General features: G+C 40.6%; 1 protein-coding gene across 7 annotated transcripts; it reads right to left on the reverse strand.

Annotated features, from left to right (window-relative positions):
- Positions 1-3496: 3496 nt before the first annotated feature.
- LOC124320591 (single-stranded DNA-binding protein 3-like) lies at positions 3497-15105 on the reverse strand. 7 transcript variants are annotated; one of them, XM_046783431.1, is made up of 16 exons: positions 14491-15105; positions 13877-13949; positions 13468-13529; positions 13301-13385; positions 12992-13033; positions 10998-11084; positions 10665-10763; positions 10509-10589; positions 10378-10426; positions 10156-10182; positions 9361-9632; positions 9251-9289; positions 8953-9010; positions 8749-8819; positions 8227-8454; positions 3500-5358 (listed from the first exon to the last, which is right to left on the reverse strand). In XM_046783431.1, the coding sequence occupies exons 1-16, from the start codon at positions 14544-14546 to the stop codon at positions 5254-5256; spliced, it is 1434 nt and encodes a 477-aa protein (XP_046639387.1). In that variant the 5' UTR covers positions 14547-15105; the 3' UTR covers positions 3500-5253. The 7 variants fall into 7 exon arrangements, with proteins under 7 accessions (XP_046639391.1, XP_046639387.1, XP_046639393.1 ...); XM_046783430.1 differs by having other exon boundaries at positions 3501-5358; positions 8227-8457; positions 14491-15104; XM_046783435.1 differs by lacking the exon at positions 10998-11084 and having other exon boundaries at positions 3497-5358; positions 8227-8457.
- Positions 15106-15142: the final 37 nt, after the last annotated feature.

Genomic DNA, 15142 nt, shown 5'->3' on the forward strand with positions numbered 1-15142 from the left:
ATATCTTTTAAACTTTCCTATGTAGACTTTGTGAAATGGAAGACTATCACGGACAGCCTCTGAAAAATGAAACCGTATTCAAAGAACGAAGAAGAAAGTAATTACAAAAAATACTTCTTTACTATAATTGCTTTCCGGAAACGAGGTCGTTCTTCAGTAGGCTTTTCTCTTCAAGGTTTTGAATAGAAAACTTGAAAATACGTTGATTCATCTTCTTGTTACCTAACTTCTTACTTGTTATTTAAACAACTAACTTTAACATTAACGGTTCTCCTGGCACTCACCTCCCTGTGCAGAATTTACGAATTGGCTGCTATCGAGCATGATTTAATTCCGGTGAGTAATCATAAAATTTGCGTTGTCCAAATTGCGTAAAAATCAGAAAGGACCTCTCAAGTGATTTGTGCTCGTCCGATTAAATCCGGAATCCCTCGCGTGTCCGGTAGCCTGCATGTCCGCCTACTTAATTAAATCTTTCGACTTTACAAACCACGTTTTTGGCAAAACGCTTCGTTTAGGCCTGAAGGCCCCTCACAAAACAGTTGGGGTGTCCACAGTCGTCCGCTGGATCAAGGAAGTCTTGGCAGACTCGGGAATTGACGTAAATTTTTTTTCGGCGCATTCGACTAGAGGGTCCGCAGCCTCTAAGGAATTCGCATCCGGCATTCCGGTGGAGCGTATACTAAAAGCTAGAAATTGGGCTACAGAATCCGTCCTTTCAAGACATTATCAACGCCCGGTTGTCGAGCCAGAGCCGGACGGATTGGCAATAGTCAACTGATGCTTTAAAATCACAAGCTTGAGGTCGAAGCGATTGACATGCAATTGTACCATTGCTCGAGGTCGCGTAGCGACCGAAGAGCAGTTAGGATTGTATGTCAATAAAAAGAAGGCCTTAACCTTGTTGGTCTTCCTCGCCCTGCCCAACCCAATTTACTTATTTCTCTTATTTATTTCCTCAGGCGTGGTGGATCCTTCAATCGAAACTATTCCGGTGGCAGGAAACAGCAGTCCAACAGAGGAAACGGATTCAAAACCGGAAAATGGAATTCATAATTTTTTTGGGTATACCTAGTGAAAAAGGTCTGATGTAAAAAGGGGCGGCTCCCTTGTCTTTCTTGTCATGTTTGCGTTAAAAGGCTGGGTAATAAAAAAGGGTCAACAAAAGGTTGAGGTCTTCTCTTTATTGACATACAATCCTAACTGTTGAACAATTATATCAATTCCCTTTGTTAAGGCAACGCAGGTCCAATAGGTCTTTGAAAACAAAACTCGTCTGTATAGTGACAAACAATGAAACCGGGTTCAATCATCCAATGTTTAGCCATGATACGACACGACGGATTTCAAGTTTGGGATATTGAGAAAAATATATGAAAACCGGGTTGAAACCAATATTTGAACGTGACGTAGCACTTTCGGATTCCAGGTTGGTATTTTAACCGGTTGCAGTGGCTGGCAACCCCCTGTGTAAAGTAGCCCCCGGTCTTTTAGTCAACACATGCTTCCATTTCAAGCTCTTTTGTTTCCTTACGCGTTTTAGGGATTAGCTTACGAGAGGAAGCAAAAAATATCGAAGCTATCCGAATAAACACTAGAACAGTTAGCAGCAGCTTTAATTTAAATTTTAAAAGGGAATAGCTTATCACGAAAAGTAGGATAGATATCCTAAATTCCATTCAGTACTTTACGAAACAGACAGGTTGCATCTGAAGAGTGTGGATCATAAAAAAAATATGACAATGGAAATAGAGAAAGGTATTGTCGAAAGAATCATCACGATAATTGAATGGGAGTTTCCCTAGTTGAAAGAACACAATAAGAGTCATCGTAGAAAAATTCTTTTTTGAAATTAAGAAAGATGTTTCTAAAGGTAAGCTTCCTTGGTCGAGATATTTTTATTCATTTTTCAATCGTCTTTGCGACATTCTGAGCCTGCGTATCGCCCCCGAAAAACTCAAGAAAGCGAGCTTCTGGATCCGCCGAGACATTAAATCAATATTTCGATTATCTTGAAAACATTTTGATTGATGTCAGGGACGAAAACAAGGTTAATATGATTAAATTAATCTTAATTAGTGATGATTTGGGGAAGAAGCGCATAAGAGGGGTAAAGTAACCGAATCAAATAAATCGGAAACGGCGTGTCGAAGAAGCTATTGTAAAAACATTTTTTTTTATTCCCATCCGTCATTGACTTATTGAGTAAATTTTAATTTGTCTGCAAATTCTCATAAGGAATGCATTACTATGCAAACGTGGGGTAACTTTGCATCAACTCAATACTTCACCACTTCTTTAGACTTTTGGCCAATTTCACCTAGACTCACTGTAGTTTAAAGGAATTTGGAGCATCAATTTCAAATGCTTACAGCAGGCCCACAACAACAGGTATCGAGATACGACAAATGCACATGAATTCGTCATTTCTTTTTCTATAAACTTCTTTTTCCACTTTACTTCTACTAGATGGGAGTTATGGTAAAAAAACTGTCAAAATATAAAATTTTCTCTGCAAAGTACTCCCATTCTGTGGTATATGGCTCTTCGTAGGGCTGTAGTCCAGGCCATAAAAACCCGGGCCACTGCCCGGGCTAAAGAAAAAAAAAAGAACAAACCGAGGTATTTTTGCACGGGGTGGGGGTTGTACCACCAGGTCCGCGGTCCAACCCGAGCATTGGCGCCATCTATTAGTCAAATAAAGAATCTCACTATTCTGCAGCTAGAAAGAGCCAGTACCTGCAGTACCAGAAAGATTAAGGTGAAGGATAGGGATAGCCATTAAATCCAACATGATGATAAGTCACAACGAGTAAAGTAAACGCTGTATACCTTCAGAACACGTGATGACATGAAGACAATATGTCTAAACGTAAATATACTTCAAATGGCGAACAGTTATCGTTTAAACGTCAAAGTTTGTCTAAATCTCGCAACTCAAGTTCAGTTCGGCTAATTGATGTTTTCATGTTCAAATCAATTTTTATGTCTCAATGTTATTTTTGGTTCATTTAAACAAAGAAACGTTACTAAATATTGACCTATATTTATTGATAAACCTATTGATAAGTTTTTAAAAAGTATGTCTGTTCCGATTTATAAAAAAAAACCGGCCGTGCCCCGGCCGGTAAATTTTTTGTGACCCTTGGGGCGACCCGGGACGGACCCATTTACGCTATTTGTCCAACTCGCTCAAACCCGTGTTTAAAAAAGACCATCTAGGCAACCCATGTAAAAAAAACGCCCATTTAGCTTCGGGTTACAGCCCTAGCTCTTCGGGGTTGCCTTTTCATTTACCAGATACTTGGCAGCGCAGCAGTCAATGATAGCGCGAAAACTGCTAGTCAATGAAAAACCCCTTTTCCCCATAAGAAATGCACGGGGGGGCGGACTTCTCTCCCTTCATCAGAGCAGCTTGCGATATAGTTCATAAGAGATTAAGTCTATTCATTAGCAATAATTGAATAATACCGTACAAGAAATCAGCAAATTCATCTCGTTTTTTAGTACGATATGATCACCTCCACAAAATACTTTATGCAGTCATAACACACTTAGATTGCATTGTTTTTCACATATTTTTATATCATTCAGTTTCCGGATCAATACAAAAAAAAAACGTTTTGCTGTGGTAGAACAATGACAATATAATTATGGTGACTCACTGACTCGTAACAGAAAGAGGGAAATATAATCAAACAGAAAAAAAAATTTTTAATTGGAAAACAATTCATATTGTAAATTTTCTTCAGTTAGACAATTTTTTGTTGTAGTATTCCGTGAACGCAGTCAAATTTAGGCAAATCACTGGCTCCTTATAAGAGATGCATCACCAATCGAACTTAAACAACATTTCTGTAGCTTTTTATCTACGTATGACTGGAAGTTCTGGGCTGGGGTGACGTAGTGGGAGAATTAAACGAATTGAAGAGTAGGTGTGGATGAATAGTTGTGTGAAAAATAGCAAAACAATAACAAAATGGACTGTTTTTTAATAATATGAAAGAAAAAAGGTACAAGACACACCGGTCGATCTTTAGCAGGAACTGGTACCGTTCCTTTGCCAAAAAGTAAAACATAAACATGTAGGAAATACTCTCTCGGATGTTCTCTTGCGACAAGAAAAAAACATTTTGAACCAAAGCAGAGCAGGGAAGGAAGAAAACATGTATTTATAGAATCATTTTTAGGTAAATGTGTTTTTTCTTTGTTATGTATACCATTTGGTAACGGAAGAGAAATGGTAAAATGGATTGAGGGATTGGGCAATAGTATATGTATGTATAATTGTATGTAGGACTTTTCAGCATCCGCCAAGGAACCGTTTCTGGTTTTCAAGATTTCTTTTATTTTCTCTCTATTTTTTATTCTTTTGTTTCTTTAGTTTATTTTTTGTTCGATTTTTCTATCTGGTTTTTCATACGGTATGATGATTATTCGGTAAGGAAAAACCATAAAAAATAAAGATAATGATGATGAACGGCTTTCGCCACAAAAACACCTGAAATAGAACGTTGTTACGGGATGCCCCACCCTCAGCTCCTCCCTACCCACCGGAAGAACTGGATATCTCTTTCAGTTCTGATACTGGACGACTGCTTACACATTAAACAGTAAATATGTTTTTGATAATAGATGGAGATGGAGAGAGAGAGAGAGAGAGAGAGAGAGAGAGAGATGGGAATAGAAAAATGAACAAGACAAACACACACACGTTGTTTGTTTTGCTGTTAGTTTGGAAGAGCAAACATGCAGACACAGATTCACCGCACGTTTTCCACCTTCGTCATGTAAAAGGGAGAATTGAGAAACATTTGTGTGTTGGGTTTTGATAATAGTTTCAACAAAAGGAAAATTGTAGGAAGAAGAAAAACAAATTTGTGGAAGATTTAAAATCAAAGAGGGGAATCCAGTAAAAATGAGAAGCGGACGGAATCGAGATTCAAAAAACGGAAGGAAGGAGGCAAAATATGGGGAAATACCGAAACCGTTGGAAGGGAGGAAATGATGGAAAACGTTACGTTGATGGAAGAGTAATTTATCAGCCATATAAAGACGGAGGGAGTGTAAAAGAAACAGGTAAAATAGAAAGTGTTGAAGGTATTTTTATGTGCGCCAAAACGTTCTTTGTCGTTGTCTCTCCAACAGTCAACCAAACGCGCGATCATGTGTTTCGTTTTTCAAGGTGTGTTGTATATGTGTGTGTGTGTGCGCAGATGTCTTATGGTAAGGGTAAAAAAAAGGGCAAGGTGGTCACTGAATGAAGTAATCGGGATGGTCGGAATCGGTCTCAAATCGCTTGGCTTCCTCCTGCATGCTTTCCTTGATTTTCAAGATGGCCGCCGACTCCGTTTGATCCTGCAAACGATGAACAAACCAGAGTGGCTCAAGCAAATTGAAATGGGCCCCTCTCTCCTTCTTTTTCATTCGTTCAAAGAAAAGTCAAATAAAATTTTAAAAATCTTTCTCTCTCGATTTTGACGTTTGTCGACATTTCGACAAGCTCGTGAAAACCACTTTAAAATTTTTTTTCTGTACCATTCCGGCAAAAATATTTGTAATCTGTAAACGATCAGATTGGATTCTTTTTATAGCAAATGGACAAAAGCAATAAGAAATAAACTGGACTTTCGACTGGTGTGACGGTCCTAAAGGTGCGACAAAAAATTTGAGCTATTTTCTATCACTATTTTTTGCCATATATTTGTGGGGTAATTTTCTATTTAAAAAAATTTAAAAAAAAAAAAAAAAACGTCGAAATCACTTTACAATTTCTGTCAAATCTTCCTCTTTCCAGGAGTTAAAACGATCGTGTCTTTGCTGCGCAAGTGACAAACGGTGAGTTAATTTCAAAACTTCCAGGAAGAGGCAAATGAAACGCGGTAATTGTGTACAAATATCTTTTATTGACTCGCGCGTCTTGATTTTCTGTTCAAGATCCAATGAATTTGTGCTTCGTGTCGTTGACGTTGATTTGGCGGCTGGAATGAAAATGAATGTTGTAAATAAAACCACCGCCACCGCAGAAAAAAAAACAAGGAACAAACCAACGAAAAACAAAAATAATGGCAAACCATCTTAATTGAAAAATAATAAATAAAATTGGAATAGTGGATGTGTGAATTGTGTGAGGGGTAGACAAACACGTCGGAGAGACAGTTAAGGTACAAGACCGTCCACGAAAAGAACACACACACACACGAACACACACAAACACACCTGTTCTTATTTTGCTTCTTTCAATCGGCAGCAAAACAAATTGGTTGTCCCCAACATTTCTTTATTGATCTCTCTCTCTCTTTGGCCCTCTGTCACTCGGGTTGAATACCACTCAAAACGAAGGAGGAAAAAAAAGGAATTGATCAAATCCAGCCGCCCCCTCGAGTTATAAAGTTAAAGAGGGGAAAAAAATGAATGAAAGATATAGGTAGGACCAGGTGTGAATGAGCGCTACCGATAAGTTATGATACGGAGGAATTGCTGTTTTTGTCCGTCACACCAATTAGAGCCAGAATTATTTGGAAGGTAAAAGAAAATGAGGCATAAGATTTTAAAAATAAATAAAGGAATAATACCAGGGAAGTAAGGAAATAATTAAAATTAAATGAAACAAAAAGATTCCAATAAGTTTTGATTGTTTCAGTAATAAAAAAAGGTGAATGGTATTTTGTTTTCGATTCTCTAGGGATAGTTTTCAATAGCTTTGTTGTCTTTTGTCGACTCAATCAAATACAGCATTAGGTTCATGCAGTCGCTAGAATTTTGTCCCATTCACTCCACAACGATCACGCGTTTTACACACACAAATAAGACATCTATTCGTAGTTATTACATATCATTCTTTAGAGACGATTCTATTGAGACTGAATGGGTCGTTACAGGGTCAAGTAAAAATGAAAGTAACACGAACCATAATGAAATCAATTGAAAAGCACGTTCGAGTATTTATTGAATGTTTTCCTCCCCTCCCCCGCAGAATAAAAAGAAACAATCGATTTCCAGTTGGGCAGAAAAAAAATATATCATGGCCAATAAGATTTTTTTAGGAGTGGGGAAAAAACAAACAAAAGTTAAGTTTTGTTGATTCAAAAAAATATACCACTTAATTACATTTGTTTTTAAGTCAAAAGTGAGAGATTAGAAAAAAATCGAAAACAACGGAAAGAGAGTGTTGTGAAAGAACGTGTCAAGGAGAGATTACTTATATTTTGTTTACAGACTGACGGCTAAAAAAAATAGAACACGAGTCGTAAAATAAGTTGCAATTCGTGGGTGGCGAGGGGGAGGTCATTTGCGTCGAAATGGGAGGAGGGGGAGGGAGAGGAGGAGTGGGGGAATATATAAGACGATTCCGAATGATGATTCACTTGTATCTCACAATAATTCACGCACGGCCCTCCCCTCCCGACAAAATCCAATCATAATGTGGTTACAGAGAAATAAAACGAGTAATGATCATCCAGTCGTCAATAAAATCGACAAAGGATTACGGGGGTGCAATGAGCTGTTGTGGTTAAATCACGTTTTGTAAAATAAAATAAAAAAATGGGGAGTTGAATTTAAAAAAAAAGAAAAAAAAAACAACAAACAAAATGTTTCAATGAAAAAAAAGAGGAAATGTTTGATGCCCATTACCAATACAGTTTCCCTCCCAATTCTTGCATGTTTTTTCTCCCTCAAAATTCGAGGGAAACAAGAAGAAGCTACTTCTATTTGAGCAGCATCATAGAGAGGCTGGAGGAGAAAATATAATTTAAATTATCCGGCAAAAATGAGAGAATGGCGAACAGCACACGGATCGAATATTTAGGAAATGAAAAATTGAGGGGAGGGAGGAATCCATTCTAATAGAAATAAACAGAGCAGGGAGGGCATGGACGATGTATACGGCCAGAGTGAAATTAAAAAAAAAAAGGAGGGGAATGGTGGACGGTAAACGGCCATTTAAAATATAGCAAACGTTTTCAAAATGATTTTGTCTCGTTGGCATTTTTTCCTACTGCCGAGAGACAACTACATTTTTCTATTTTTTTGTTTTTCGATTCCCTTCCCGCCCTGTGTGACCCGCGAAATCCTCTCTCGTCTCAAATCAGAATCAAAAAGGTTCTTGCTTGTTTTGTTGTTTTTCTTTTCAATTATTCCTTTCTGTTCGTTCGTTTTTTTTTTTGTTTCATTCGTCGGGTTTCATTTTTTTCACGAACCGAAGAAGCTGCCGGACATACTCACATTTTCATTGGGGCCCCCGAAGCCGCCTAGGTTGTAGTCACCCATTCCTCCGCCCCCACCTCCGCCGCCGTTCCCACCGGCGTCGTCACGTGGCGTTCCCGGGCCACCGTTTGCTGGAGAACTTTTCATGCCGTCCAGACCATCACCGCCGTTCATAACTGGGCCCATAGCTGAAGGACCCATCGGTCCCATGGGACCTCCTTCAGGTCCGCCACCCATCGGGAAGTCCTGCTTTTTATTTGAAAGTAAAAAGGAACAATTAGTCAACAGCCAAGTTGAACTTCGGGAGAGAGAACATCAAAATTGGCCAAAATAGAGACAGAAGACAGAAGCAAGAAGGTCTTTTAATTTTAAAATATAATTAATTATCCAAAAGTTTTTAGGTGACCAATCCAGAATAGAACTACAAAAAAGTTAGTGGTTTCGAAGGAAACGAAGAAGAAATGAGAAGAAAAGAGTGGAAGTGAGAGAAGATTTTGATTTTCTTTTTAAAGAAAGAGGGAAGATGAGAAATTCGCGTACTCCTGGCATGGCTCCACCCGGCACAGATTTCATCATCGTGTACATGCCGTCCCCTCCTGAACTAGACGAATCTGGTTTATGATAATAAGAAAAAAACAAAAACACACACACATCGACGTCAGTCAATCAGTGCCCGTTAGTGTGTAGCTGTGGTGGTGGCAAGAGATTCCATCCTTCCGGGGCCCGGAAGGAAGGACAACTCACCTTGTGGGCTAGGCATGATGGGTGTGCCGGGACCTGGTGGTCCAGAGCCGGGTGGACCCTGTTGCGAACATCGCCGAACCACAAGAAAATAGGCACAGAGAGAACAGCGGAGAGAGAAACGCACAAAGTTGTCAAAATAAATAGTCGTTAGTTTTGAGGTCGAAAAAGATTGGGTGAAGTAAAAAGTAAATCATAAAAGAGTAAACTGGATGTTACGATTTAAACTGAAAAGTTATATGTGTGTTGTAGATATATCACGGGTTACATCCTCTTTTCAATCTGGCCGCCTTCAACTTACCCCGTAGTTTCCAGGCGATGAAGATGGATAGTTCATTGGCTGCAAACCAAAAAGGAAAACGATTTTGAGTCTCCATATATAGTTGAAATATTACAATCAATTCGAATTACCGTTGATGAATTCGGTTGCCACTGAGGCCTGGGTCCGCCAGGTCCACCCATGCCACCCATGTTTGGTAGAGGTCCACCGGGCCCGCCCGGAACACCGCCTCCGGGACCCATTGGACCGCCAGGGCCCATCATACCGGGACCTGGCCCTCTCATTCCCGGTCCAGGGCCATATCCTCCCGGAACTCCGCCAGGACCTCCAGGACCCATCGGCCCCATTCCTCCCGGGCCTCTAGGACCACCGAGTCTGGGACCCATGCCGGACATCGGAGGACCTGTTGATAAAAAAAAAGATAAAATTCGAGTAAGAAACAAGACGCCATGTAAGACAAACGAGAAAATGAATAAATAAAAAAAAAATCAAACAAAAATGATAAAGCAGGGCCAGCGGAAACAAGAAAGTGCAACACAAAGCCGTTAACGTAACACAAACCAAACAACAACAAAGGAGAAAAAACGAAAAAGGAGATAGAACGCTTGACGGCCCAAAACGGGCAAATCGATCTGTCATCTGATCGCCGGCACTTTCAACACGAGTCGCTTAGAAACAACTACAGTTTCAATTTAGTGTGTGTGGCCGTCTACGTGGATCAATACAACGAAAATGAACTTTTTTTCTTTCATTCTTTTAAACCAAAAGAATCAAACTAAAAGTAAAGGGGTTTCAATACAAAGCGTTAAAATACTTGGTGATAGGAAAATTAATAAATAAATCGAAAAGGGAAACAAATAAATCAATAAAAATCACAGAAAGACACAAGACACATACAGACAGAGGCTTTGCTGAATTATCTGTACCTTGCCAACCTACGAACTCGCCGTCACCTGAGTCGAAGGAGTTTCAAAGATAATATCAATAAACATTATCTATATATTCATATTTTAAAATATAGTATGTAATCCTATAAGGGTATTTTTTTAATGATAAAGATGTAAGGAAGAAAGAGGTTTGGAGTTGATCTATTTCAGATATGGCACATGGATAAGACGTCGGTGTTTGTATGGGCGTTCAATATCTACCTTGCCGAGTGGGATCCAGACTGTTGGGCATCATCGGTTGGCCGGGAGGCTACAAAAAAAAACAAAAAAAACAAGAGAAACGTTATCGGTCTGTCACGTGTAAAAAATAATTTTTGTTGGTTTTGTTTTACCCCTCCGAATTCAGGTCCCATTTGAGGCATCCGAACGCTGCCTGGTCTCGGTCCGCCTGGATAACGTGGTCCCATAAACGGCTGACAAAAAGAAAATAATCAATAAGATAAAATATTTTCTGAGATAAAAATAAATTCCCAACAGAACTAATGTACCTGTCCCGGCATCATCTGAGAGTGTGGTGTAGGCGGCTGAGGATGTGGCGAGGGCTGCGAGGCGGGGTGAGTAGGCGGTGACGGCCTCATCGCCGAATTCTGCACCAAAAGAGGACAAAAGTTGTTAAATTGAAATTCCGCGTTCGGCATGAAATAGAAACAGCCCCAACCCACTGAATTTTGACAAGGCTGATTGAATCTTACATTCTTTTTTAATGAATTAATTCAAATGAAAACCCTACCCTAATGATTACTTAGCATCCCCCCCCCTCATCACATACCCCCACCCCCCACAAAATAGTCGTTTTTGTTTTGTGCAACGGATAAACTTACTGGAAAGAATCCGTGCGGCATCGGGCCTCCTGGCATGCCGTCTCCTGGCGCCATCTGGCCAAGCGGGCTCGGCACTGGACCGGCATTCTAACATGTGGCATTGAACGCGCGCGCACACACACAGACAACCAGGGCAAATAAAATAGAATAAACAAACAAACAAATAAGCAAAACTATCCTTTTTTTGGCGTAGTCTATCACAAATAAATAATAACAAAAAACGAAAAAAAGAAAAAATAACGGAAACAAATAAGGCGCTCGCCCGCACACTGGCCCGATAAGTCAAAAATCGATACTTGGGGCTCTAAAGAATGGAGGGGGGAGAGAAAATATAAATAAATATAAAAGAAAAAGAAGAGACTAATAATTCCCCTCCTCTCCACCTTTTCTAGGAGCGTCTCCCTTCCACCCAACGACGCCCTAGCCGAATCTCTCCCACCCTCCCTCTTTCTAAAAAAGAGTTGCTATGGCAACGGGGACTTACCGAAGGGGAAGAAATACAGCGCATGTGAGAGAACGGAGATGAGAAAATGGAAATAAAAAAGAGAGCGAACGCCGATAAGGTCAAGAGGTAAAGTACCGTCATAATGACGGGAGATGAAAACAAATCATGTCCTCACGGCCCTCGCACTCATCAGTTCCGTCAAGATAAGAATCTAAATATCTCCGAAATATCAAACTTGATGCAGATTTCGATTTTTCTTTCGCTCTTTTTCGATAGTACGCCGTCAAGACATGCGCGCGTGGCCACACGCAGTGGATCGATCGTTCGACGGAGGATCCCAAGTCGATTACATGTTCTCCCCCGTAAAGTCTATATTCACAGGGACATCCCCGTAGAAATTCTTTTGTAGAAGACCACCCATTTTTTTTTATTTTATTTTTATAAATATTAGCGAAATCATCAAAAAAAAAGCAGGGAGGTTCATTGAATCTGTTTTTCGTAGAGACACGGCAGAACCGGTGAATGCTTGTATGAGATTACAAGTCGGCGAGTGTGTGTGCGTGCAAACAGTCAAGGAGAATGGTGTCCGGTACTGACCGCCTGTTTCTCCGGTTCATGCCCTTGAGCGTCGAATTTCCAAGTTTCCAAGGTACATCCAGGTAGCCTTCTGTCTTCTTCTTTTTCTTCTCTCTCTCTCTCTTTCCTTCTCTCTACTTCTTATCTATTCTCTTTTCGTCTTTCTTTTCCCACATACTTGTTTCTTTTCTTCTGTTCGGTTACACACAGCATCCGGATGGATCAACTCAATTTTTCCCTATCAATTGTTTGTTGTCCTTCTCTCGTTCATCGAGTAATCCAGAGCTTCTACTAGAAAATAACAAAAGCATCTCTCTTTCTATTTTGAAACAAGACCGTTAGAAATATTCACACATCCAACGAAAATCCAAGTGAAAGATCCCCCCCCCCCATCTGTCTCCCCTCCGGATTCAAACAATAGGTATATCTCCTCCCCTTTTCTACCATCCAAGAGAGAACCAGAGTTGCCTATTGGTTCCTGCAAGAGCCCACACATTCCTCCTTCGAGGGTTCCAAACACAAAAAAATAAGAACCAGAAGAGCTTTAAAAAAAGAGAAATCCTTATCCCTCTCCCCGAAGCGGGTCTACCTGCAACTTTTCCCACAAGGAAAGAAAAAAGACGAGGGTCAAATTGACCCACCTTGATTGCCCCCAGACTTCTTTGTCCTGACCCGGTTTTAATTTTGAAACCAAAAAAAAAAATGGAAACCAAATATATAAGTGGATGTTACGCTACATGGTGGATTGTGTTGAGACACGCGCATATCCAAACAGTGGACACATTTCTAATATCGTTCGGCAGTTAGACAAACAATTTCGGGACACCTGTTGCCCTGCACCTGATGAAATACGTTGCACGTGAAATGAAATACAGAGTCCCTAACAAGCGTTCGCCTTATTTGAATCGCCACATGTTATCTGGTAAAAATAAAATTCATTCGATACAAATATATGCCGGAGAGTTCTACTTACGTGGGCGATGCCGTTGACGCCATAGCCGGAATTGACGAAACCCTGTCAAGTTAAAAAAAAAAAAAAAAAGGAATCAATAAATATTGAATAACAAAGAAATGAGATTTTAAAAACTTATTTTTAAAGGAATCAAATTCGACACCAACACAAGATCGGTAATCAAGGACCCAATTACGATTAAAAATAAGCAAATGGGACAAGTCCAAAGACTAGTTTACATTGGATATCAGAATGAAGCTAATAAAATTCGGCAAATGTTTTTAAGAATAAATCTTTTTTAAAAAAGGTCAAGGCAGACCATCTTCTTACATAGTCGTGAAAGGCTTTGGCTTCGCTGGAGTGATCGCACGTATCTCGGCGTTCCGGCGCCGCGCAATACAAGTCCCAAAATACACTGAAATGTCCAAGACGAAAAATTAGTTTGAAATCAAGTTATTTACATTAAATCTCACGGCTCGTCTCGTCTCAAAACTTACCACCACCATGAATGAAGGAATCCGGGTGGTTCTCCTAACGTGATGTTTTTCTCCCACCGAATCTAAAGTACAAACGATATTTTTATTAGAACAAGATTTTGTATTCCACGTGCTGAGCTGATCGTCAAACGGGGGTTAGCTGAACGCTGTCAGTCAAGTCACATAGACGGAGAGACAGTTCGACCAGAGTATCGATCTATCAGTCCATCCATCCGCACATGCAGGCAGGCAGCCCAGCAGTAGCGACCATCCACTTTAAAAGACAACATCTACCACCCCACTTCCACCGGCTGGCAAGAGATGCCGCTGGAAATTCCCCCTTTAAAACGGGCAGTATCGAGTTGTCTCATCCAAATGGAATACACACAAAAGAAATGAAATATAATTTCTTGTTTGAATCATGTATTACCTCGGATAGAAATGTCTGTGCGGCTTTTTGGGCGCCCACATGCAGCAGGTACTCGTAGACATATAATGCTAACCTATGGGGAAAGAAAAAATCATTCGAAAATTAATAAAACGTGTGAAAATGGCAGACGTGGAACCGGTCGAATATTTAGTTCTTTTTTTCTCTCTCTCTTTCTCTCTACTCGTACTGCATTGCTGTCACTCTGCCAAAAAAGCTTGGGACACACACAAGAACTGTTAGGACAACACACACACACGGCGGCCATCTTGGCAGCTTTTTATAACACACACAAGGGACCAAGCGAGTCAAAAGCCAAGCCGCTACACCACAAAACTGTACGATATTAGTATTCGTCCATGTGGAAATGGTCTAAACATCTATTTCGGAATTGTACAACTAAGCAGACTTCCATTTTATGTGCCTTTTCACAAACAAAATGAGATTTTATTTTTTAAAAAAGGAGGGATATTGGAATGAAGCACGCTGCTGCTGCCAATGTCGATTGGCGCGTAGTCCCAATCTCCCTCCACACACGCAGATCCACACAAAACACATCGGCGCGTATAACCGCGCCGAAATAAAGAGATAAAAACGGAAAAAGAATCCAAACTTACTTCTCCCTAGCTTGGGCGTCCGAGGGTACCGTGGACCCTTTGCCTTTCGCGTACATCGTAGTGTCAATTTTCGTCGTTTTCGCTACTTTGGGGGCACGGCCGGCCAGATTGACTCACGCACATCACAGTCGACTCGCGAAATAATGTTTGGCCCTCCTTTATTTTGGTTTGTCAACAGAACTGAGTCTGTCTACAGAGCATTTTCAACTGGCTCCCAAAACAGAAATACAGATATCCCTTCTCTCTAACATACACACACACTCTCACACACACACACACACTGGGTTTAGTAGTCTCGATTGAGAGGGAAGTGTCACGCGTGACGCCACACACTTTCTAACTCATGGCCGCGTCGCGTACACACACTGGCTGCAGAACCACACTGACAACATCCACTGGAGATAATTCTCCGGCAACATAGACAGGCACTCTCACAATTGGAGAAAGGGAGAATGACACTCGTGTCCAATTATTTCTTTCTTCTTGGGCTGGAAATACGAGCGAGGCGGTAGATTTCAGTTGAAACGGCGGCAGCAGCAGCAGCGTCAGACCAGACGATAGGACGCACAAGACTGACTGGGTGGCTGGCGCAATACTGGCCCACTGTGTAGTGATAGCGCTTAACTGGGGGGCCCCCTTTTTCCTCTCCTAT

The sequence above is a fragment of the Daphnia pulicaria genome, chromosome 1, assembly GCF_021234035.1.
Source record: "Daphnia pulicaria isolate SC F1-1A chromosome 1, SC_F0-13Bv2, whole genome shotgun sequence".
NCBI classification, from domain to species: domain Eukaryota; kingdom Metazoa; phylum Arthropoda; class Branchiopoda; order Diplostraca; family Daphniidae; genus Daphnia; species Daphnia pulicaria.

Excerpts from the sequence above, each read along its gene's own strand:
- LOC124320591 (XM_046783430.1), bottom strand. The coding sequence starts at position 14,546 with ATGTACGCGAAAGGCAAAGGGTCCACGGTACCCTCGGACGCCCAAGCT. Across the intron at positions 13,530-13,876 it reads CACAGACATTTCTATCCGAG|ATTCGGTGGGAGAAAAACAT; the intron begins GTAATACATGAT and ends TTTGTACTTTAG. Across the intron at positions 8,820-8,952 it reads CATCATGCCTAGCCCACAAG|ATTCGTCTAGTTCAGGAGGG; the intron begins GTGAGTTGTCCT and ends ATCATAAACCAG.